This window comes from Centropristis striata, chromosome 2 (assembly GCF_030273125.1).
Source record: "Centropristis striata isolate RG_2023a ecotype Rhode Island chromosome 2, C.striata_1.0, whole genome shotgun sequence".
Classification (NCBI taxonomy): Eukaryota; Metazoa; Chordata; class Actinopteri; order Perciformes; family Serranidae; genus Centropristis; species Centropristis striata.
In genome coordinates this window covers 15774549-15799365 of record NC_081518.1, presented here as the reverse complement: position 1 = coordinate 15799365, position 24817 = coordinate 15774549, and the positions used below count along the sequence as shown (strand labels likewise).

The following is a 24817-nucleotide window of genomic DNA, read 5'->3' as shown; positions in this document are numbered from 1 at the left end:
GAACTCGAGGCTTCCAACGGGTAGTCCATAAACCAATGGGTGACGTCACGGTGACTACGTCCATTATTTATATACAGTCTATGGTGCTGCTTCAGTAGCGAGCCGGTCGACCACATTACCAAAGGTAGAAACAAGAACAAGAGCAAGAGCAACAAGTTCTACAGCTGCTTGTAATGATTTTAAAAATAGTGTTCCGGCAAATATAACACAACAAACCAAATGAAGCTCCTCCACAAAAATCATGAGAAAGATTTTGACTAGTTTAACCGTGTTACGGATTAAAGATTGACAACTGGTGACTTAAATCAAATCAAATCAAACTTTATTTATAACGCACTTTTCATACAATAAATGCAACACAACGTGCTGTACAGAATATAAAAACAGAGATGCAACACTTAACCCTTTATCAGGCGAAGAACTATATTTCGTAACTTCAGTGGATATCAAAATGGGGTCCCCATGTCTCTCTGTTTGGTGGTAGAACCACATGGATTTCTTCCAGCTAATCAGCAAAGATCAGGCTACGTCACGGACAGTAACACCATGACATCTGACCAATCAGTATGATAATAATATAATAATATTAACTTTATTGACCTTGACCTGCAATGTAAAAATGAAAAATTTTGAAAAAAATCTGTAAAAAGCAGTCGTGCTATTCTTCAATGACTTGTACGAGGAAAACTTGACTATGACGGCATATTAGGGCCAAGTATGAATATAAATAAAATACAAGCTGGGGGGGGTAAGGTAATATTTCGAGAAAAAAGTTGCAGATTTACTAGATTAAAGTGGCAAATCAACAAGAAAAAAGTTGTAGATTTAAGAGATTTAAAGTGGCAAATGTGCGCGAAAAAAGTTGCAGGTTTACGTGAAAAAAGTGGAAAAAAAGCTATTTATTTTCTTGTCGATTTGCCACTTTAATCTCGTAATCTTTTTTCTCAAAATATTACCGCCCTCCCCCGGGTCCGTATGTTTTTTCACACATTCTGGCAGTATGTAATTTCCTCCAACATTCTCCAGGGTTGAAATTTGGAATTTGCAAGTATTTAAATGAGTGCCCTATTAAGGGTTAACCCCCTCCCCCACAAACACACATACACACACACAGACCCACGCATCCACCACACACCCACACTCACTCATATACGCACACGCATGCACACACACACACACATACACACTACACAAACTATCACTGAATTAACATGGCAGGGCACTGAGGAACCATGAGAGGAAAAAAACCCTTAAACCCTTGCGTTGCAATGATTAATGCATGAGATGATCTTTCTTTATGAAAAATAAGATCTGGGCTTTGCAATTCAATGAAACTGCTTTATTTTAGAGATTTAGTTATCGGGGGTAATTTTTGACGCTTAGGACAAGGCCAGTATGCAGAATGTTAGACTACACAAGGGTTAAAACGAATGCGTCTCTTGTCATAGTTACAGCAGCCCTTAGAAACAGAAAGACAAATTGTGGCTGAACTGTTTGTTTGGTTTTCATTAAAAAGTAAATAATAATCAGATGAGTTTTTCCTTTTAAATGTTAAATGGTCGGCTGTCAGCTACGGCAACCACAGAATCCGTAACACTGGTAGAAAAAAGAAACAATGTAGCAAAGCCGTCGACTTTGTCAGACGCACTGAAACAACGAGAGACTTGTTTGTTCCTGTTAATTTTGAAGGAAAAAGCTTGTTCATTTGTAATTATAAGCTGCGATATTTTAGAGTTGAAATGAAATCCCTATTTACTAACAACTGAGTGTTTACAATTACTTTTTTTTCATCCTATGCAGTTTTTTGTTGTTGTTTTTTTTTACAATTAAATCTTAATTCCAAGTTTTAAGCCATTTGTTGCTGCATTTAAAAGGAATTAAATTGTAATTCCTGTTAAATATGAGGATTCTTCACCAGGTTGCTGGATTTATTATTTTAATAAATAACAAATCAGATCATTTCTCAAGATTTTCTTTTTTTTTTTTACAAAGTTCAGGTTTGGTGTGTCCCTGAAAAGAATCACATCCTCTGCAATGACTTTGTTGTTCTTCTTTCTCTGAAGCTTTTGTTTACTTTAATAATTGTGTCGTTCATCTTGAAGCTTCTTTAACTCGTTAATTGTGTGAAGAGCGATGATCGATGCAAGCTGATGAATATGGAAAGCTGTTTTAATTCACTGCCGGAGGGAAAAGAGCTAATGAATTGAAACTTCAATATATCGATGAATATCAGGATCAAAGTCGAGACCAAAAGTTAAAAAGTAACTAAACAGATTTGGAGGAGTAAAGAAACACAAGGTGTTTTTGTAATTACAGTTTAGGTGATAACCGTGAATGATAATTGTTCCTGTGAGAGACTGAAAGTGTTTAAATGAAATAAAATAGTGTGAATCAGCTGAAACTCTCATATCGTCTGAGACTCCTGTGTGTGATCGTTCTGTCCCAGAGGAGCAGAAACACCAAACACTCTGCAGGCTAATTGCTTTTCATTTAAATGTTCCTATACAAGCAAAAAGAAAAAGACATTATGAATTGATTATTTAGACTTCACTGAGCCGGAGCCTCTAACAGCTATTTTATCTGTTTCACCACAGAGAAATTATAAACTGTTGGACCCTGTTTCCATTTAGCAGTAACATGTGGTCTGAGTGATCCGAACACAAATGGACAGCTCTCAGTCTGCTGTTCTCACCTGCAGTAGCTGCGTCTTGTTGAGAAATACATTGAGGAAACCTTTTAAATTAAATTATCTGACTCCAACAGTAAATCCTCTGTACCTATTTCTCTTCACTAATCGTTTGATGGGGAATGATGAGCAGGAGACGTCTGAGTTCTCAGTTTAACTTCATTTTATTACAATATATCAAGAAATGTGCAGTTACAGAGTCTCTGGGTTCAAACATCACTTCCCTGACATGAAGGCTGAACCAGTCTACTTTCCCTGAACCCTTTTTTATATCCTAACAGAGGTTTAATAAAAAATGTAGGTAGATCTCTCCAGAAGGTGCCTCCTCTTGATCCGTTGATTTGTCAGTTTATTGCACATGTAGACACGTCATGTCACCAAGCAGAGAAGACAGTTATCTTTCTGCTCAGCACATCATGTCCATGACCTGACCTGTTAACACAACTTTCAAAACACAAACTCCTGCCTTGATATGACCAGCAGAGATATTATTGGAGACACAGATTTTGCAATAAACAATAAAACATAAAATATATATTTTTGTGATAATAGAATCTTACTCTAAGTAGGACGGAAAAGTTTGAGCAGATGGAGTAAATGTAAATGTTGCTGTTTTTTTATCCGTATATCGGCTGGTTGCGATCCAAATCTTTCTTAGATACATAATAAAGTTTGATAAATGTCTGCATGGAGCCCAGCTGCATACAGATGTGCAGCTGACAGTTCCTCCTCTCTCCCTGAGCCACCATCCCATCCTCCCTCACTCACGTCCTGAGTGTCCTGGACACATCCTGTCTTCTGTTATTTTCCTCTTTTCATTTCTAACTGGCCCGTTTCAGTTTTTGCCCGTTCATGCCCGGTGTCTCCTCTCTTTCTCTCGTGTGCTCCTGATTCACATATACCAGTAAAATAAATGTGATAGTATGAAAACATTACAAGTGGAAAAAAAAAAGAAAATGAGCGAAAAATATGAAATGAAAACATTGTAATAATTGCTCTGAGCAGAGCTGGACACAGTGGTCTATTACTGTCGTTTGTATGAAGCGGTCAATAAGCAAGTTATTTATTAGCCTGTTTTGATAACGGACAATTTTATTTTGAAAGGACTAAAAGACACTTGATCTCCTGTCTATCGTAACACTAACTCAGCTGAGATTTTACTGTAAAGATAACGCAAAGGAGTTCAATGTTTTATGTTTTAGCCCCCGAAGAGGCTAGTTTTCACAGTGATCTTCATATTTAAGTGTGTTTTGTGTCTAAGTTTTGGATAAAATTAAACCAAGTAATTCATTCATCATTAAAAAATGAATGAATGGCGGCAGTTTAGTAGGCGGTCCCTTATGTGGACTAGAGTCACAGACCCGTTCTCACGACTATCTGAATGTGGACACATGCAGCCTGAACCACCTCCCAATGTGGTTTTTGACATCCAATCTCAATGCGTCCTGACAGTGTTTTCTACTGTATTTGGAGCTGTCCACTTGTGTTCGGATCTCTCAGACCACATGTTGCTGCTAAATGGAAACAGGGTCTTAAGACGTGTCCCTCCGGGTGCAGGTCAGACAGAAACACTGAGAGAGACATGAGGTCCAGTTTAACAGACAGATATGTGAGTTTGAAGGGTAATTAGACACCAAAACACTGCAAAGTTGCTTAACAAATGGAGATCTTAATTCTTTTGAACTATCACAGCATTTGTGAACCGTCTGTTGTGACAGTCGGCAGGTCAAATAGAAAAATGCTGATCACGTTACCAAAGAATTTGCAATTTACAGTACCTGGAAAATGGATTTTCACACCACACACGCAGTCCATTTCCAGTTAAACCAGGTTAAACTTGTTCTGTGTCTGAACACTGCCTTAGGTTTTAAACCCAAAAACTGCTTCCATCACATAGAAAAAGGGTGAAAACCTGTCAGGGCAGAGCAGAGCAAATCATTATGGAAATGCAAGAAAACTGCTCCAGAGGAAAAAAAAACTTTTGTGGAGTATATGTGCTTGTGAATCAAATTCCATTCACCTATTGTCTCCCACTTATCCACGGCCGGGTCGCGGGGGGTAGCAGAGTATTCCAGCCGTCCAGTGGTGGAAGTATTCAGATCCTTTACTGCAGTAAAAGTACTAATACCACCACTAATGACTCCGCTACAAGTTAAAGTCCTGCATTCAAAACTTACTGAAGTAAAAAAGCATCAAAATGTACTTAAAGTATCAAAAGTAAAAGTATGGACCCACTTGTTTTATATATTCCAAATATATTACAGCAGGAGCTGTGAATGAAGTTACATTTAATTGATAAATAATCAGCTGTAATTAAAAGAAATAACATCACTCTTTATAACACCAAAGTCACACCGTTTGTTGTAGAGAGAAACTCTAAAAACAAGCATTATCCTCTAAGTCTGAACTTTCCAACAGCCCTTGAACAGGTCATGGTTTCTGAAAGTTTCCAATATAAAAAGTGACCAAAACTTGTGTTAAAATGTAGATTTTTCTGTCAGAATCTCTTTATTCTCCATGTGTCGTTTAAAATAAAGCGTTTTCACTAGCCAGATCCTGTTAAAAACATTAAATTCTGCCCCTAAATTCTGACAAATATTCACTGAAAATCTGTTTACACAGAGCAGAGAGGAGAGGACAGGAGAGGCTGGACACATGACAATACTTTTAAATGTACAATTTGTGGAGAAAACTGTTTTTGGGTTTTTACAACATTCGTGACACTTGTGGGCACTTGGAAAAGTGTTTGTATATACAATCAATTTTATTTATTTATTTTTTTAAATATTATGTATGACCAAAATGGTGTTATTCTGCACAAAGACATGTTTGAGTTGTTCCCACTTCTAGCCATGATTGTGCTGATTCCATAGAGCTGCAGGACTTATAGATTTATATTTTATATATTGCAGAAAAAAACAAGGACAGTGAGGATTATATATTTAGAATTGTGCCACAGTACAGTGTGGAGCTGTGAGCAGCACGTTTGTGAAGACAGTAACAGTAGTGTATAAATATAGTTATAGTTACTTTGTGTGTTTGCCTTTAAAACTGGATCATCTCTGACAGACACCGAGTGCTGTAAGAGTTACATGACCTGAATTGGATCAGAAGCATTAATATTATTGGTGTCAAGTCAGATTTTATAATTTCCGCTCGGTGCTGCGGCCTCTCGGGAGATGAAAACGAGGTGTTAGCTTTCCTCACGCTGAGCCCGAACTTTAATGTGGCACTGCAAGAATTTACAGTGGGCCTCTGCTGCTTCATCTCCGGTCCCACCTCCTCGTCCTCCACCTCTCTTTGTTTTAACTTCACAGCCTAACGAACAGAGCTTCTGATTTTCACCCACTTTGTGGCTCAGAGGTAGTTTATTAATTGAGTTATAATGGCTGCCTGCGCCCCACTCTCATATTCTCTCATATTCTGTGTCAAAGGAAGTTTCTAATGAGCTGCAGATACGCTGAGCTGCAGACACCGACTATTCTTACTCCGTCTGTCCGTCTGTCTGTTCATATGCTTGGATAGGGTGGTAAGCTTTTTCCTGTATGAGCGTGTGTGTGTGTGTGTGGGGGGGGTGGGGGTCCCCTGAGCGCTGCAGTCTCCAGACTGTCCCCTGTGAGCACCGAGGTCTCTGATCCATTCTGCAAGCCAGCTTTTGTGTAGACAGACTGCTGCCTCTCAGGACACGCACGCACGCACACACATGCACGCACACACATACATGCACATGCAAGACTGATGAAAGAAGGAGACACTTCTGCAAATGATTAAAGGGCAAAAAGTCTCGGGCAGAATTTGAGGGAATTTCGTTTTTTAACCAAAACTGTTTGTTCACAGAAAAGTTCATTTAATTGACATTTATGCAAACAGTTTAATGGATACAACAGGTTCACAATGTGTAGATAAAACTGATACTGTAACAGCTGCTTTCTGCATATTTTTGAATGTCAGTGATTGATTGACATGTTTTCTCCAACCGGAGTGCAAAGAGTGTGTAGTAGATTTTAGCTCATGAAAGTCACGTCTGTTGGAAAAACCAAGAAACAAAGAAGTGTTTGCAAAGCTGGTTTAGAAAGAGTGTCTCCATTTTTGAAAATGTTATCATCACTGAAAAGGATCTTAACTTAACATTTATCACTACTGCTTAATTAGTTCTGTTAGGATAAGCCTGGCTCGTTATAAATCCCACTGGCTGAAGCTGAAAACCCAAAACCAGGTAGTCTCTCCCTACTTTAGTGTGAAGATGGGACTTCTCTGAGTGACTGCAGCCTGACCTGTGTGTGTGTGTGTGTGTGTGTGTGTGTGTGTGTGTGTGTGTGTGTTCTTGTGTGTGTTCTTGTGTGTGTTCTTGACCAAGGAGTGAGGACATTTCGGCCGGTCATCACTTCTTTAAAGGCTGTTTTGAGATTTCAGACTTTGTTTAAGGGTTAAAGGTTACAATTAGGTTTATGTTAAGGTAACCATGTGTGAGGGTTTAGGGTAAGGGGCTAGGGAACAAGGTTGTTATAGTAAACGAAAAAAAATACAGTGAGTGGATTTTCAACTGTATATTTTAATGTAAATATCAACAAAAACTGCAATTTAGACTGAATAGTCCCTTTATGTTTAGGGTAATTGTGTCCTTGTGACATTATGCTAATTTTCCATTAATTTTACATGAAAAAGTCATATTTTTTTATTTTTGTAGTATTCCTTGATTTACGGTAATTAAAAGTGTCTACTATGGTGATATACAGTTTTTAATTTTATGCCATATTTCTGATGCAATTTGACAGTGTTTTACTGTAATTTGTATAAATATTGACAGGCAATATTTACCATGTTCACCATTTCAGTTTAGCTTAAAAGTATGCCCAACAAATGTACCATTTTATGGACATTTGTTCTAATTCTCTGACATTTAATTAAACAATTACTCAGCTAATCAGAACATAATTGATCGGGAAACTGATAATTTAATTGTCTCCTGCTGGAGTCATCAGTTCTTTCTTAGAGCCTGTTAGATCTGTGTGTTAAAAAGATAAGGAGGACATTATTTTATATTTTTCTTACAGTCTCATGTAAAGAAACAACAGTGTGTGAGTCCTTCTCTCATTGGCTCCTACTGAAGACAAACATTTATAAAAACACAAATCTTTCTGTCTCTCAGTAGTTTCCTGAAGCAGCTGGTCACTGTAGTTTTTATGAAACATTTTTTTGAAGCGGTATTTGTCTGACGCCTCAGACATGAATTTCTGAGCAGATAATAAACAGAAAATAACAATAAAACTCTGTGTCTCAGAGGAGCGAGCCTCTGATTCTCTCAGTGCCTGTTAGCAGATACATTCACTGATGGTTTCAGGGTCTTTTATGGGATTTATTGACAATATTAAAACTATAGACTATCACCAGCTGTGTGCTTTAACAGGGAAATGAGGACAGTGTGGAGGATTGTCTCTTTGTCTCTGTGATCTGTCTCATCCGTCCCCTCTGAGCATCTCTCTGCTCCCCCGCTGACTCCGTGTCTGCGGAGCTTCTGCTAATGTTCCCTCAGCCGGCTTTTTGCATCATTTTCTCTTCTCAAGTGACACATCTGAAACTTTGTGAAGTCAGTTTGACTTCACTTAGAAGCTGCGCAGCTGAGAACAAAGACTCTGCATTACTATACGGTAAAAGATAACTCTGTGTGTGTGTGTGTGTGTGTGTGTTTTGTGCAGGTGTCCACTGTGACAGTGTGTGTGAGGAGGGACGTTGGGGACCAAACTGCTCGTACAGCTGCACCTGTGAGAACGGAGGCTCCTGCTCCCCGGAGGACGGCACCTGCGTGTGCACTCCCGGATACCGCGGCACCAACTGCAGACGAAGTAAAGACACACACACACATACACACACACACTGGGCTGAGCTGCAGTGCAGTGGAGGAAGGTTAATTCTCCATAAAAGCTCTTAAAAAAAAGCATAAAATTTGCTACTTTTGCTGCTTTCAGGTAACTTGTGCGTTTACATGCTTCTTTACAGGTTGAGGAATCATTTGAAACCTTCTTAGATCCTCTCTAAATGCAATTTGCTGCAGAGTAATGTGTCACTGAGCTGAAACAAAGATTAACAGAGGAGTTTTTTTCAAATGTATTTAACCTTCATTTCACCAGATGAGACTCGTTGGGCATAAAATTCTCTTTTTTAAGAGCGTCCAGGTCGAGACCGACAGTAATTTAGATAGATAGATAGATAGATAGATAGATAGATAGATAGATAGATAGATAGATAGACAGATAGACAGATAGATAGATAGATAGATAGATAGATAGATAGATAGATAGATAGATAGATAGATAGATATACTTTATTTATCCCAGGCTGGGAAATTACAGTGTAGCAGCAGCATTACACACAGAGACAATAACAACACAATTAAGTAAAAAGAACAACCTAGGCATACTTCAAGCAATAAAATATAAAAATACAATAAAATATAAAGTGTCTAAAGAAGGAGTAAGTATTAAGGAGTAGAATAGAATTCCAGTGCAGAATAAATATGAATATACAGTATAAAAATGTTGGTGCTATGAAACAAATAAGGTGCAATGAACAGTGTGCATAAAAACACATAAAGTGCATAGACAGTATGTAATGAACCAGGTTATTATTTGTTATTGTACAGTGTGATGGCATGTGGAAGGAAAGATTTTTTATATCTGTCCCTTTGACAGCGGAGCTGGAGCAGCCTGTGAGAGAAGGTGCTCCGCTGTCTTTCTACTGTGTGATGGAGAGGGTGCTGGTCATTGTCCATGATGGCCAGCAGTTTGTTTAGTTTTCTCCTCTCCATCACAGTCCCAAAAGTCTCCAGCCTGAGACCAAGTACAGAGCCAGCCTTCTTGATAATCTTATCAAGTCTGTTGGTGTCGCTGGCTCTGATGCTGCTGCCTAAACACACAGCAGCAAAGAAAATGGCGCTGGCAACAACAGACTGGTAAAAGATCTCCAACATCTTGCTGCACACATTGAAGGATCTCAGCTTCCTCAGGAAATAGAGTCTGCTCAGCCCCTTCTTGTACACAGCCTCTGTGTTAGATTTCCAGTCCAGTCTGTTGCCGATCACCACTCCGAGGTATTTGTAGTCCTCCACCTCCTCCACCACCTCCCCCCTGATCTGTAGTGGCTGTGGAAGCATCTTCTTCCTCCTGAAGTCAACCACCATCTCTCTGGTCTTGGTGACGTTCAGCTTCAGGTGATTCTGTTCGGACCACTCTACAAATTTATTGTATGATGGAAGCTTTGAAGCCTTGAGTTCGACATTTTGACCCTCAACTTTTTATTGTTTTGCAACCAGTACATGCACAGAACATCTTGGGATTCAGAATGATACTAAACCTTAAATCCTCCCCTGCTATCTGGTCTACTTGACTCCTAATGGGACAATTTACTAATTAAACATCATGCTGTATTGGAGAAGACTTGAAACTAACGACTCAGACCATAAACTTATTACGAGAAAGTTTACTGAGGTCAGAAACCGAGTCAGAAGACGAATCATTCTCTGATTGACTTACAAAAAAACTGACTCCTTTCTGGAGTCAGTGGAGTCGCCCCCTACTGGCTGTTAGAAAGAATGCAGCTTTAAGACACTTCTGCATCGGCTTGACATGTCACAAAAACAAAAATTTGTAAAAAAAATGTAGAATATCTTATTAATGAGAACACAGCAATGATAAAGTGTGCAGGTCAACAAGGCAGATTATTTGACCCAATCACACAAAGAATAATGGTGAGGAAGGGGTTAAAAATGTGTGATAAATCTCAGAGCTCCTGTGGACATTTGTGAGGTTGTGAGGCTGAAATTAGAGAGGATCCTGAAATTACATTTCCTATATATTTGTATTGAGTTACAGACTCTCTCTGGAGTTTGGGGAGTTTGTTAAATTAGATTTTTTTTTAAGGTCCACACTCAAGGATGCATGCATGCATGCAAAAAAAAAACAAGGGAGTTCGGTCTAAAGAAAGTCTGTGACCAAAGGCTTGAACTTGATTAGATAAAATTTGCAGATTTGACTGTTTAGAAGCTGTTTAGAATATATATATATATATATATATATATATATATACAATTAGAAATTAATTTATTAATTAATTAAAAAGATTATCTTTATAAAACATTTACAAAGCTGCTTTTTCTCAAAGGTTTGAACCCTGACTAGTTTACATGCATGTTTACCTGCGTCCAGTTTTTTCCCTTCCTTTACTGAAGCACTGCAGCGTTTGTTGACACATGTAGATCAGAGGGAAACCGTGAACCTGCTGACAGGATGTTTATCACATCACATCACAAAAGAACATCTACTTTGAGTGCTGATGTTGAAAAAATCTGTAAAATAACCCCAAAAGTACAGCCAGCAAATTATCATAGAGGAGTAAAAAGTGCAGTTTCCCTGTGAAACATTGAGAAGAAAGAGTCGAGCGCCTCCTCCTGAAGTGGAAAACAGACTCTGATAAAGGATCTCAAAATTGTAGCGGCTAGCCAACTTGCTAATTATTTTGCATCAATACCTGAATTCATTAAGCTCCAACTCTAATGAATCTCTTATCAAACCTTTTGAAAAGACTAATGGAAAAACATTCAGGTAGCAACTTCTCTCTTTGTTTCTCTTTAGTTAAATGACAGACATCAGCAGCTGCAGATTAGAATAGCTGTCGCTAATTAACATTAATTCATTAAAGGATAAAATAAAAAAGGGTGTCTGTTCTCTGCAGCTGAGAAAAACACTTTATGAGTTCAACAGGAACAACAGAGCTAGACTCTGTTGTTCCTGAGGCTGTGATTATCCTAGAGGTCACAGCAGCTCATTTTATACACTGAGCTCAAGTTTCACTCATTACACACTTTCAATCACACTCAGACCCGATTTATGCAGCTCACAGACTGTTTAGGGACCCCAGTGTGTACAAATACTCACATATAATACACTGAATATATAAATATATATATATATATATATATATATATATATATATATAGAAATAAAATATCACAAAATCGAGAATGAAATCTGTACATAAATAAAATGGGACATAATGGATTTTTTTTTACTGGATTATTTAATTGCTTAACAGTCTTGAATGTTAAATTACAGTGTATTATATGTTTAAGAAATACTGAAAATACACATCATATTGCTGAATGTAAAATTAAGGAAACTTTCTGGTTTATTTATGGTAAAGCTTTCAATTAAAGAAAAATTATTTAAAAAGAGGGTGGAAAATTGTAAAAATGGTTAAAAAAAATTCTAAGTCTGGCAGCAAAAGTTGCACTTTAGCATCATATTAAAGTAAAAAAAAAATACTTTAGTTATTCTACAGATGTATATTTTTTACATGCAGATATTTACTGATATTATCTGTATTGAAATTATGAAATTATCTGTAAACTCACATTTTTTACATTTACATTTTACCGTTGTTTTTGTTTGTTTTTACAGAAATCAAAATAACACATTTGTACAGCATGAGAAAAATTCATCAAGGCCTAAATATCTGTAAAGAGGAGACTCGTAGGTATCATAGAACACATTTGTTATTTAGAAATCTTGAGGTCAAGAAACCACTTTAAAAATGTGTTTTCCAGTTTAAATTAGGAGCATTTTTTCACCTTCTTCCCAACAAGACGTCATGATGGTTGGTACTAATGGATTCCTTAGATCTTCTAGTTTTGTCTGATATAAAATCATAAATTCACTCTGTGAGTATGAGTCTGCTGCAGCCTCTGAGAGACAGAAAGTCGTCTGAGGACGGCAGTTAAATGATCACATACCTGTGATTTCACAGTTCAGGAGAAGCTCTTTGTGTCTGAAAAGGAGCGTGTGCATCATCAGATGTAACAAGAGCTTAAAATCAGATTAATAGGGAGAACCTAAGTGTACAACGTGCTTCTAATAGAGCCTGAGCCGACCTGTTGATGTCTCCCTCAGCGAGCCTTTTTCTGCTGATGTGAGTCTGTAACGCTCCAGCCTTTTCCTCTGCTTCCTCCTGCATCGCCGTGATAAATTTAAGGGCTCTTGGTTCACAGTTTAGGCAATTATCTTAATTAGGAAAGTCCTGTAGCGTGAGAGAGGCGGCAGACCGGCCTGCACCGGCTTGTCTCGCCACTTAGAGGAACATCAATTAAAGCAAATTAAAGGCCTGAGGAAGACGTATGAGGGAGGATCTGTGCAGGAAGGAAAACAAAGAAAAGCTAATACTGCCAGCAGGTCGACCCCGGAGACGAGACACACACACACACACACACACACACACACGTGTGTATATATATATATATATATATATATTAAAGAGTGGTGGACAGAGCCAATATTAAGCTTTCATATATGTGGGCTTTTAAACGTAGCTTAAATTGGGATTAAGTGGACCGTGAAATCCATTATTAAAATGATCCGAGAAGTAATGAGAGAAGTAATCAGAAGTTCCCTTTAGACTCTGAAATTGTCTTCTTACTCTGTCACACACACACAAACACACACACACACACACACACACACACACACACACACACATACACACAGCCTCCTGACAGTGGTGTGTGTTCTCTGCAGCGTGTTCTCCAGGTTTCTACGGCCACCGCTGCAGCCAGTCGTGTCCTCAGTGCATCTACAGCGAGGGGGCGTGTCACCACATCAGCGGACACTGTGAGTGTCTCCCCGGGTTCTTCGGCTCGCTCTGTAACCAAGGTCAGTCTCACTTTTCCTTCCTCGGCTTTCTGAAGTCCATGTCCGGCTCAACTGTGTCTCAAGAGGTGCTGCAGCAACTTGTGTGTTGATACCATTTGTTACATACATTTGATGCTGAATTAGCCACTTTTTTCAATATCAAGACTGATCGAAAATGGTCAAAAACCCTCCAAAATGTCAATCAATACTCCAAGAGCTTCTGAAAACCAGAGAAAAACCCAGGCTGTGATTTGGGTTAAATTACATTTGACATTCTGGAGATTTCTGCATTGTTGGTGATTGTGTGGTGTTGCGTAACCTGTGATTTTCAAATGGTTAAGGACAAATATTATTTTGTTTTATGCATGTTGCAATAAGGAGCAGAAACTTTAAATACGACTTTTAAACAGAGTGAATCATTCACTATCCAGTTTGACTGAAAGTTTTCTTAAAATCAAACTTGAAGCTACACATGGTCATTAGAGAAGGTCCCCAGTAAAATGTGTGTTTTTTGACGCATTGCATTATTTAACTTGTTTTATATATATATATATATATATATATATATATATATATATATATATATATACTTAACTGTTCCCCAGCAGATCAGTGTTGGTGTTCATGTGAAACCAAAGTGCAGCATGTGATTTAAACATCTCTTAACTTCCTGCATCACGTTTTTACTGAACTATGTCACTTCCAGTAGTCAAGTCGTCCTCCTAACTACTTCACTTCCATCATTAACATCATTTATTTCCTCTATAAACTTTTTAACAACCTTAGAGTAGTGCTTTTGAAGCACAAATTCAACCAAACTGCAGTGAACCTTACAATGTCCTGCAGCCGGAGAGAGTGGAGAGGGTTGATACAACAGGCTAAACAGAGAATATGGGCCGGGCTAAACTCACTGTCTGGAAAGATTCACTTTATTTCAGGTGAAGTTAATGGTTAAGGATGTTCTTCTCTCACATCCTGGCCTCAGTTTCTGTTACAATACAACAAGGTTATCCAGTGAAATCAGTCTTCTTAAACACTTAGAAGACAAACACTTAATTAAACCAAAACTGGAATTATTTACTTCTACAGTACACTTTCTGGTTTATAAAATCTGGTGAAATCTCTGGTGGTGTTTCCAGAGTTGAGGTCCTGCATCTTGAGTCCACAGACTCAGAGCTGAGGTCACTAAAACCAGCCAGCGTGAAGCAGGAATGTGACAGTCTGAGTCCTTGTGTGACACAGATTGTGACCAACATATTTTTAGAGCCGTCTCACTCAGTGTGACATGCAGTCAGCCTGCTGTAGTCTCTGTGTGTGGGACCACATGCTCCATATAAAGACTGTTATCATCCACTGGCAGAAAGTTGTTGCAGGGTTTTATCTCATCCCATCTCGTTTTGATCCCGTTTCATAATCTCACAGCCTTCAGGAGCGAGCAGGTTATACAGAACACAGCTGTTGTTCACTTTCACCACTGCAGTCGGCCTCTTGACATTTTCGTTCACACATTCTTTTTTTTTTTTTTTTTTTATAAAACCCTGACACGTCTAATTAGCTGTGGGTCAGAGCCGGAGCTCGCACACAAAGAGAAGCCCTTCAACGTCTACATCTTCTTAGAAACGTAGGTAATGAAAGAGGAATCTAAACCTTGAGCTCGTTCTGCACAACTTCTCCATCCTCTCCGTTTTCTATGTGAATAATCTTTTTGTGGCTCTCCTCCTGTACATCATTATTTCAGTATGCTTTAGCTCCTCTGCAGGTTAAACAGGTGTTAATTCTCCTATGAAGGCAGCCGGCCCAAGGTTCGTTGCCAAGTCGAATTTAAAATAGAGACAGTGGAGGAGTGTGCCGTGAAATATTCATCATCATTAAACATGAAGACGGCCTTAGTTCTGCCCCGTCCTACATTAGGCATTCTGCTGGCCGCTGCATCTCTGAGCAGGCTCATAGATAACCGCAGAGCCTTGATAAATCAGATGTCCGGCACCGAGGCTTTTACCCGCCTGAAGAGCCGCTCCCGCTCCGTCCTGCTCCCTTAGTGTGTGATCGCCTTCTGTACCAGCTAATGACGTTATTGACCCGTAAACTCTCCCAAGAAAACAGCTCGTTGTGTGTTTGAGACAAACATTTCACCACTTTAACCCTTTCAGACCTAGCATAGAACAAGTCCGCTAAATCAGATATTTACATTTTTACATGCTGTCGTGCCATTTTTTGGAGCATTTTCATGTGCTATACATCAATACAGCTCTTACATCCCATATTTTAATAATATATATGGACTTGTGTCCATACTGATGAAATAAATTGATTAAAAAAATCACAACAAAAATGAAAATTGTTTTTTTTACCGCATATTTTTCTAAATACAGAAATATCATAGCTGTATCCCTCAAAAGTGTAAATGGATAAAAGTTGCATAAAATCGTTTCAAACCACAGGAAATTTATTTTGAGTGTGTTTATAAATTACTTTTTGAGATACACTCATTTTTATAAACTATAACCAAAACGAAAATATAATGCACATTGTGCACAATTTGCAAAAACAATTAAGTGTGTAGGGAGTGTGTGGGCTGTGTGTGTCTAAGTGTTTTTGTGAAACAGCAAGAGATAAAATGGGAGCGAAAGCAAAAGGTGGTCTAAAAGGTGAAGAAATCAGTCAAATGATTTTAAAGTAACAACTCTTACTCTGTTTAAATCTCAATGTTTTATCTGTAGAACCTCAACAGAACAATTATCTCCTCAACATAAATAAAAATCACCTTCAGACGGCCGACACAGGGTTCTTAAACTGCTGTTTTTTCAAATAGTGGACTCCTCCGGTGGCTCTACCTGCAGATATGACACAAAATGAAATTCATATTCTTTTTGGATAAAAGTATAGTCCAATAAATCTGCAGCTCCCGATCTATCCAACCATTTTTAATCTAGAAGTGAGAGGATTTTTGAATCAGGTCTAAAAAATGGCTGTTAAATAATTTTTAGATGATTTTTTTTATTATTTCCTTTGTTTTTTACCTACCTGTGGAAGAAACCTCAGGGAGAACATCAGGGTCCCAGGATGTCCTTTTTAAAGAACAGATGAACATAATAAAACTACAATAGATACAAATTTGAGAGAGAAGAGAAAGGGGAAGATGGAGGGGGAGGGGAAGAGAGGGGAGAAAGAGACAGAGGGAAATGACAACAATAATAGCACCAACATTATAATGATGTCTGTGACTAATAGTAGTGTTGGTGGATGATATAAAATAATCAAATTACAGCAGTAATATCAGTAAAAGTAGCAGTAATAATAGAAATAAGACAACAATAATAATAATAATAATAATAATAGTAGCGTTAAATAAAATGGAATGAAAACAGTATCAACAGTAGCAGTGATAATTATAGAGACGTGACTATTAACAATATACACAATGATAGAATGAAACTAAAAGCAGAAGTATCAGCAAGAGTTGCAATAATAATAAAACTAATACTACTAGTAGTAATAATATTAGAAATAAGAATAATGATAATAATTATAGAAATAAGCATGTCATAATATTAATAATAATGATAGTAGCAGTGCATATAATAGAATGACAATATCAGCAGCAGTAACGATAATAGTAAGAGTAATAATAATAGATGGGCAGAGAAAGAATCCATTACATTTATGTGACAACCAAGAGAAAATGAAACATATCAAAGCAAAAAATGAATATGCAATATTTACATTTACATTTAGTCATTTAGCAGATGCTTTTATCCAAAGCGACTTACAGGAAGAGTAAAAGCAAACAATCAAGGTATAGTGCAATATAGGGATTAATATGAAGTTTGTTAACATCAACCAAACATTTATTTTTATCTTCCATGTTTCTGCGTAATATGATGTCAACATTTTGGCTTTCTGAATTGTAAAAGGTTCAACTTTCTCAAGACAAAGAAATGTCTTCTATGAGTCGTCATCACATACAACAGACAGATTTATTGTAAAAACAAAAATTGTACCAAAAAAGTCCCAAAAATAAGCCACAATAGTTTACGGTAAGGCTGAAAGTAATTATTTTAGATGTATAATGTGATGAATGAAACTTTTTTAACTAACTATTAAACTGATTTTGACATGTTGGTGGCTATAAATACAGGAGATCTGTCTTCAGGGAGCAGAACCGTCCCTGCAGCAGGACTTTATTAAATATTTCACTGTGGACCAAAGACCGCTCGGTGATGACATCACCGCAGAGCGCTGCTAAAAGCTAATTGTGTGCTCAGTTAACAGCAGCTCATCGGGGAGCGGCCCGGTCCCTCTCTTGCTAATTATCTTCTAAACGCGGCTCCGTTCATGTGTTCACGTGTTTCCCTTTGATCCAAACTTTGCAGACACTAGTCATACGTTGGTCACTGTTACATAAGAGCGGCGACTTCATTACAGCGTTCATATTGCTCCCATACTAAAGAATCCTCTCCTGGGTTTCATTATTTGGGCAAAAATAATCTGCTTGCTAATGTCTTTTAATAAGCACAGACGGGCCGAACGTGTTAATGAAGACGATAGATTCTGTGTAACAGGTGGAGAATGGGAGTAAAATGCAACTGAAAGTGTAAAATAATTCATATCTTCACAGCTCATGTACATATAATGTTTTTTATCTTATCTAAATATTAACATTAGCAGGAAGAAAAGCACATCCATATGGCTGAAATGTTTAATAATTGTGCACTTTATCTTGCATTGTGTCATAATTCTGCAATGCAAACACTCATTAAAAATTTAAAAGTTTCGCTTTCATGAGGGGAGAGTCGAGTTAAATGCCAGCTCAGAATATTTCTAACTGTTTAAAATGTCACATGATGCTTCCTCCTGCAACTCTCTGCAGCTTTTGTGTGTGTGAAGATACTTTTAAATTCATAAACTCACAATCTTGAGTAAAAAACAAACTCTACGCTGACATAAAACACACAGAAGATGCAGTATGTCCGCTCGTTTTAATTTGCAATAATCATAAAACCCCAGAGCACATTAATATGTGATCAGGCTTGTCAGCATTTCAGTGTCTCAATATTTCATCTGTGTAACTACATTTACAGATCTGAATATATTTTTTTTAAGTATAAGTATTACATCCCTAAGCAACAGGATGTGCATTTCCATAAAATGATTAACTGGAAAACAAACTTATTTTTCTGTTCTGGATGAGAAACTTTCTGCAGAGACGCTCATCACATTAGAAACAATCAGCAGTAATGATTCATGTCAGACTCCTTGATATAAGGAGCTTTGATTCACAGCAATTTGCAATCAAAGAGAAAAATAATAAATTCTAATCAAATTAAGGATAAGTAATAATAATAACATTAATACTGATGAACCCTCTGAACCCTCTGGCTTGTTCTGCAGCTGTCACTTTTTCCTCACTGTGCCTTTGTTTTTCTTTCTGCAATGTATAAAATATATATAAAGTCCTGCAGCTCTGTGGAATCAGCACAATCATGGCCAGAAGTGGGAAGAACTCAAACATGTCTTTGAGTAGAATAACACAGTTAGAATGACAAAAGAAAGAAATCATGACAAAATAAAAAATGCATGTAGAATTTCTCTTAAAAATATTGTTCATATAAATTCCATTTTATTTCAAGTGTCCACAGGTGTCATGAATATTGCAAAATCTCTACATATTGAAGTATTGTCATGTTTCTAGCCTCTCTTGTCCTTTCCTTTCTGCTCTGTGTAAACAGCCTCTCCTGTCCTCTCCTTTCTGCTCTGTGTAAACAGCCTCTCCTGTCCTCTCCTCTCTGCTCTGTGTAAACAGCCTCTCCTGTCCTCTCCTCTCACATCTGTGTCAACCGCCTCTCCTGTCCTCTCCTCTCTGCTCTGTGTAAACAGCCTCTCCTGTCCTCTCCTCTCACATCTGTGTAAACAGCCTCTCCTGTCCTCTCCTCTCTGCTCTGTGTAAACAGCCTCTCCTGTCCTCTCCTCTCACATCTGTGTCAACAGCCTCTCCTGTCCTCTCCTCTTTGCTCTGTGTAAGCAGCCTCTCCTGTCCTCTCCTCTGCTCTGTGTAAACAGATTTTCAGTGAATATTTGTCACGTGACCGTTGGTCTCAGCAGAATCAATCATGTCTTCTCAGTGTCTCTGAGGAGCAGAATTTAATGTTTTTAACAGGATCTGGTTAGTGCAAATATTTTGTTTTTTTGCAAAATTTTAAATGAGACACATGGATTATTAATATTATTTTGAGCGCTGATTTGGTTATTTTTTCTGATGGAAACATTCATCACACTTCAAGGACTGTCTTAATTTTTTTTTTTAATCTGACAATGATTAATGTGTTTACAGTTTCTATCTGTAATAAATTAAAATTGAATATAAATTATTTCGGCAATTTTTATTTCAATTAATTACGGGTTTAGGCTTCACAGTGCCACTGAGGAGCAGAATTTAGTTGTCAGAAATGTCAACATTTTAAGCTTGTTTGGTCACACCGATGACCCATTTAAGGACTGTTGGAAGGTTCAAACTCCGACGATAACGCCTGTTTTTACAAATTCTTTCTGCAATAAATGGTGGATTCTTGGTGAAGTTTCAGTCCTGATGGTGATGGTGAGGTTCATAGGGTTAATTTACTTTTCCCTTTAACATCCATGTGTGTGTGTTTGTGTGTCCTCAGTGTGTCCCAGTGGGAAGTTTGGTAAAGGCTGTGCAGACTCGTGTGTGTGCACCAACAACGGCACCTGTAACCCCATCGACGGCTCGTGTCAGTGTTACCCCGGCTGGATCGGAGACGACTGTTCCAAACGTAAGATCTCTCTCTCTCTCCTCTCCTTCTCACCTCAGCACTTCTCGACCCCATCGGGTTGACCATGAACAGAGACAACAGAAGGAAAAAAGGAGGGAAAACAAACCTGAAGGCAGTTACTCCGTGGCTCTGACATTAATTATCCATCACAATCAGTAGTGAAGCTAATGAAGGCACAGAGCGTCCTGATCTCTGTTACTGACTCCTCAGGCTGCTCAGCTTCTCTCTCTGTTTGTGTGTGTGTGTGTGTGTGTGTGTGTGTGTGTGTAGCGTGTTCTCAGGGCTCATGGGGTCCAGACTGCATCCACACATGTAACTGTCACAACGGAGCCCAGTGCAGCGCCACAGACGGGGAATGTAACTGCAGCCCGGGATGGACGGGACTCTACTGTACTCAGCGTACGCCTTACACACACACACACACACACACACATACACACACACATTCTTGTACTTCTATCTTTGTGAGAACCCTCATTGGAACAGTGAATTCCCTAGCAAGGTTATAATAGTTTTGCATTTTTCATTAGTTTTAGTTTTAGTTTTTATTAATGGGGCATTTGTTGGGTGGGAGATTAAAAGAGGTCACCGTAAATTTTGCCTTTATTTCCTTTGTCTGATCCATCTTCATTATGTATGAAAAAAGTTGACAAAGACAAAAACTAAGGACATTTTCACTATAATTTTAGTTAGTTTTGTAACCACACAATACAGTTTCAGTTAGTTAATTAATTATATTTTATTAAACATAAACCTAATTATAACCTGAACCCTTGAAACAAAGTCTGAAATCTCAAAAAAGCCTTTAACCTCAACCTCACTCTGTTGGTTAAAAACGTGTTCTAGTCCTCACGATGTGGGAAGTACAAGAACACACACACACACACACACACACACACAGATCTAATAAGGGAAGCAGTGATACACTCTCTGGCAGGTGAGTGCACAATACTGATGCACTCTCACTTCTTGCAGCAGTCACACAGCTCCCCTGATTTCAAATCCTCACACATGCAGCTCCATCTTGTGGCAGAGAAAGAAACTGCATGCATGAAGACGTCCAGTCCCTTATCGCCTTCGTTTCCTTCTTTCTGTCCTCTTCTCATTTCCTTTGTGGCTTAGAAACTGGGTTCTCTGCCACCATTCAAATGCTATCAGGCAATAATTAAGTAGCTTCTTGGTTTCAGGACACAAAATCTAGTTAAACCAAGTCATATTATTAGTATAATCCATTAACAGTGCAGCGACAGTGGTAACCACTACACCACCATGAAGCCCAAGATGTTTATAATGGAGTTAAATTAACTGTGAAAGGGTCAAAGTTCAAGATGAAAACACACAGTGCTCTGTGGTAGTGACCTGTCAATCACAAGGTAGCCCCGCCCTAAATCTTCCCCTGCTTTATCGTCTGTTTGACCCTAAATTGGTTATAATTTACTAAATGAACATCATGCTGCATTGAAGAAGACTTGAAACTAACGACTGAGACCATAAACTGATTTTGAGAATGTTTCTTGTTCCAGCTACAGATTCTGCAAATGCATCCACACTGACTTTTTATACTTGCTGCACCAGGAGCTGTAATATAGAACGTCAACTTAATTTCTTTCATAGTCTGGGTCTTATAATCATATTTTATATCTTACTTGGTTCGTTTAAAACCTGTAAGAACATCATGTTTTTTTAGTTTTGATGCTGCTGCGTCACCACAAACCAGAAACAAAAAGACAAACAACTCCTTCAGGACTTTAAATCTGCCTGAGATGCAAACTGCTTCGATCTGCAGAGATGATCCGTGTTGGTTCCACTGTGACAGAAGAGATTAGCCAGTCACAGAAAAGCTGCTTCCAAACACATCTTCAGATTTATGGATCATCTCGGAGGACTGAAGAACAGCTGACACGTTGGTTGTGTGTCTCTGCAGGCTGTCCTTCAGGTTTCTACGGCTCTCAGTGTGCTGAGGTGTGCCGCTGTCAGAACGGGGCGGACTGCGACCACATCAGCGGCCAGTGTTCCTGCAGGACGGGCTTCATCGGACAGAGCTGCGAGCTCAGTGAGTGTCACGTCCACATCTCAACACCAGAACAGAGTTGCTGTTGTTATTATTAGGGAAGACAAAGAGTCAGATGTGTGTGATTAAATGTAAACAGCCTAGAATGACAGCATTTTAGGGCCATTGTAGGAACAATATAATAATATATTTCTCTTTTTTTCTCATGAACATGTAAATTTAATATCAGACAATTTCAGATTCTTATCTCAGGTAATATTTTTAGTTTTTTTCTCCCAAATTTGTGAATTTTTACCACTTTACTATTGGATTTTTACTCCTCAAATTGTTCAGTTCAGCAGCATTAAACTGACTTTATCCTCCTCTGTGCCACAGAGCTCCAGTGTTGTCCAGAAACTATGAAAAAATGGGGGGGAAAATCCACACTCACTACGTTTACATGCACAAAATATTCCAGTTTATTCCAAAAATGATGATATTCCTAATCAGCTGTTTACATGTTGAATAAAAAGGAATATTCCGGCAACATTTCTGTTCTGTTCTGTTCATATGCAGTCATGCAAAGTTTAAAATTATGACTATTTTGACTATTATAATTAGGATAATTGCACATGATAATGAACTATGTTCATTATCATGTGCAATATATCTGTATTTATTACATCCTGCCATGTCACCTGCACTCTACCCACTTTACTCCTCTGACACTTTATTTTTTATTTTTATATTGTCATATTTATATTATATATTGTTATTGATATCTATTTTGTTCATTGTTTTTCTTATATTATCCTTTATTGTGGTTGTTTTTGTAACTTTTGAGCAATCTGGAACAATGATTTCCTTCAGGATTAATAAAGTTCTATCTTATCTTATCTTAAAAAAATATTTTTATTTTTATTTTTTATTTTAAGTTTTCCACCAGTTTTGGACCTGAAAAGGTTTGGAAGCATTGGAATATCTGTTCATTTCCAAAAACTTGTTGAAATCAATTTTTTTGATAGTTTGTTTAAGTAGGTGTGGCAGCCTTTTCTTCTAAAAGCAGAATCTAAAAAAATGTCATTTGGAGTCACAACAGTGGAAAATATGTATACATTTAATATCAGGGAATTTCATAGTCTTATCTCAGATAATATTTTGTTTTTTTCTCCTAAATTTGAGAATTTTTATAATTTTACTCTCAGATTTTTCTCCTCAAATTGTTTGTTATAATTATAAAGTTATTCCTTTTGCACACATCGTCGTAGCTTATGTTTATAAGATGAGAGACTGAAGAAAGTCGAGCCGAAGTCGAACAGGGATTAAATAACTTTGAGTTCATCATCAAACATTTGTTCAGAGTTTCAACCTGTAACATGTGTGCATCCAGCTGTGAAAAGACTTGCAGCTGTATTGAAGCTGTGCTCCTCCTGCAGAGTGTCCTGCAGGGACATTTGGTTACGGCTGCCAGCAGCTGTGTGAGTGCATGAACAACGCCACCTGTGACTACGTGACGGGAACCTGCTACTGCAGCATCGGCTTCAAAGGGATCCGCTGTGACCAGGGTGAGAGTCTGTCTGTCTGCCTGTCTGTCTGTCACTACATTTTCTCTCTTTTTTTCTCATTTGTTGATCGTTTTGGCTGTGTTACAGCTTGAGGCATGAATTTTTGCAGGAACTTTTCTTTTTAGTAACATTTTTTAAATATATTGTCATTAACCCTTACATGTCTTTTATACTCCATTGATGCAAAGGCCACTCACACAACAACTGCTATTAAATCACCATACATCAATATTTTTTTCTGCTTTTTTTTCATAAATCTCATAAACAACTTCAGACTTATTAAAAACTACCAAACACTAAATAATTTTCAGAATTTTAACCCTTTATATGCCAGTTTATATATTTGAATTATTTCATAATTTCTTCCAAAGTCATGTTTACCATTTTATGAGACCAAACCGGTAAACTTCCTTTTTTTATATATATACAGTATATAACTTTATTGACACGTTGCCGTGGATACACATTGTTCTGCTTCCTCCTGAGGACGGCTCGCCTTGTAAGTGACCTGTCAATCAAAGGTAGCCACGCCCCAAAATCGTACAATCCTTCAATTTATCTTCTGTTTTCTTCTAAATGGGGCCATTATTTACGCTATTAACATCAAATTGCCTTGAAGAAGATTTTTCACTAGCGATTGAGACCGTAGTGTTGTCCGAAAAAAAAATTCTGAGGTAATAAACCAAGTGAGAAGTTTTCTCATTTTGTATTTAAATGAATGGACCCAAATGCTTCTGCAGCTGCCGTCAGCACCCCCTGCTGGAATTTTTGGTAGAATGCAGCTTAAAGGAACACTCCACCGTTTTTTCATATTAAAACATGTTATTCGGGTAAGTAAGACGAGTTGATACAGACCTCTTGCGTCTCAATGCGTGCACTCAATCGCCCTGGCGCGCGGAGCTACTTGGCTAGCACTTAGCTTAGCCCAGTTCATTCATTAGGACCCAAACAGATGGACAGTTAGAAGCGACCAAACTCCTCCACGTTTTCCCTATTTAAATACAGCTACACGAGTAGTTAAACGACCAAGTATGGCAACACAAAATAAAACGTGGTGCTTTTCGAAGCGGATAAAAAGGACAACTATAATGTATGGCGGAATAGCACTT

At 38.0% G+C, this 24817-nt stretch overlaps 1 protein-coding gene across 1 annotated transcript in view; it reads left to right on the top strand.

Annotated features, from left to right (window-relative positions):
- The window catches only part of LOC131990292 (multiple epidermal growth factor-like domains protein 11), a 210004-nt gene that overhangs the window by 172982 nt on the left and 12205 nt on the right, over positions 1-24817 (top strand). The window contains exons 15-20 of the mRNA XM_059355636.1: positions 8383-8529; positions 13249-13383; positions 20025-20153; positions 20424-20552; positions 22078-22206; positions 23580-23708. Of these exons, the coding sequence (XP_059211619.1) occupies positions 8383-8529; positions 13249-13383; positions 20025-20153; positions 20424-20552; positions 22078-22206; positions 23580-23708 (798 nt within the window). The remainder of the gene's footprint in view (positions 1-8382; positions 8530-13248; positions 13384-20024; positions 20154-20423; positions 20553-22077; positions 22207-23579; positions 23709-24817) is intronic.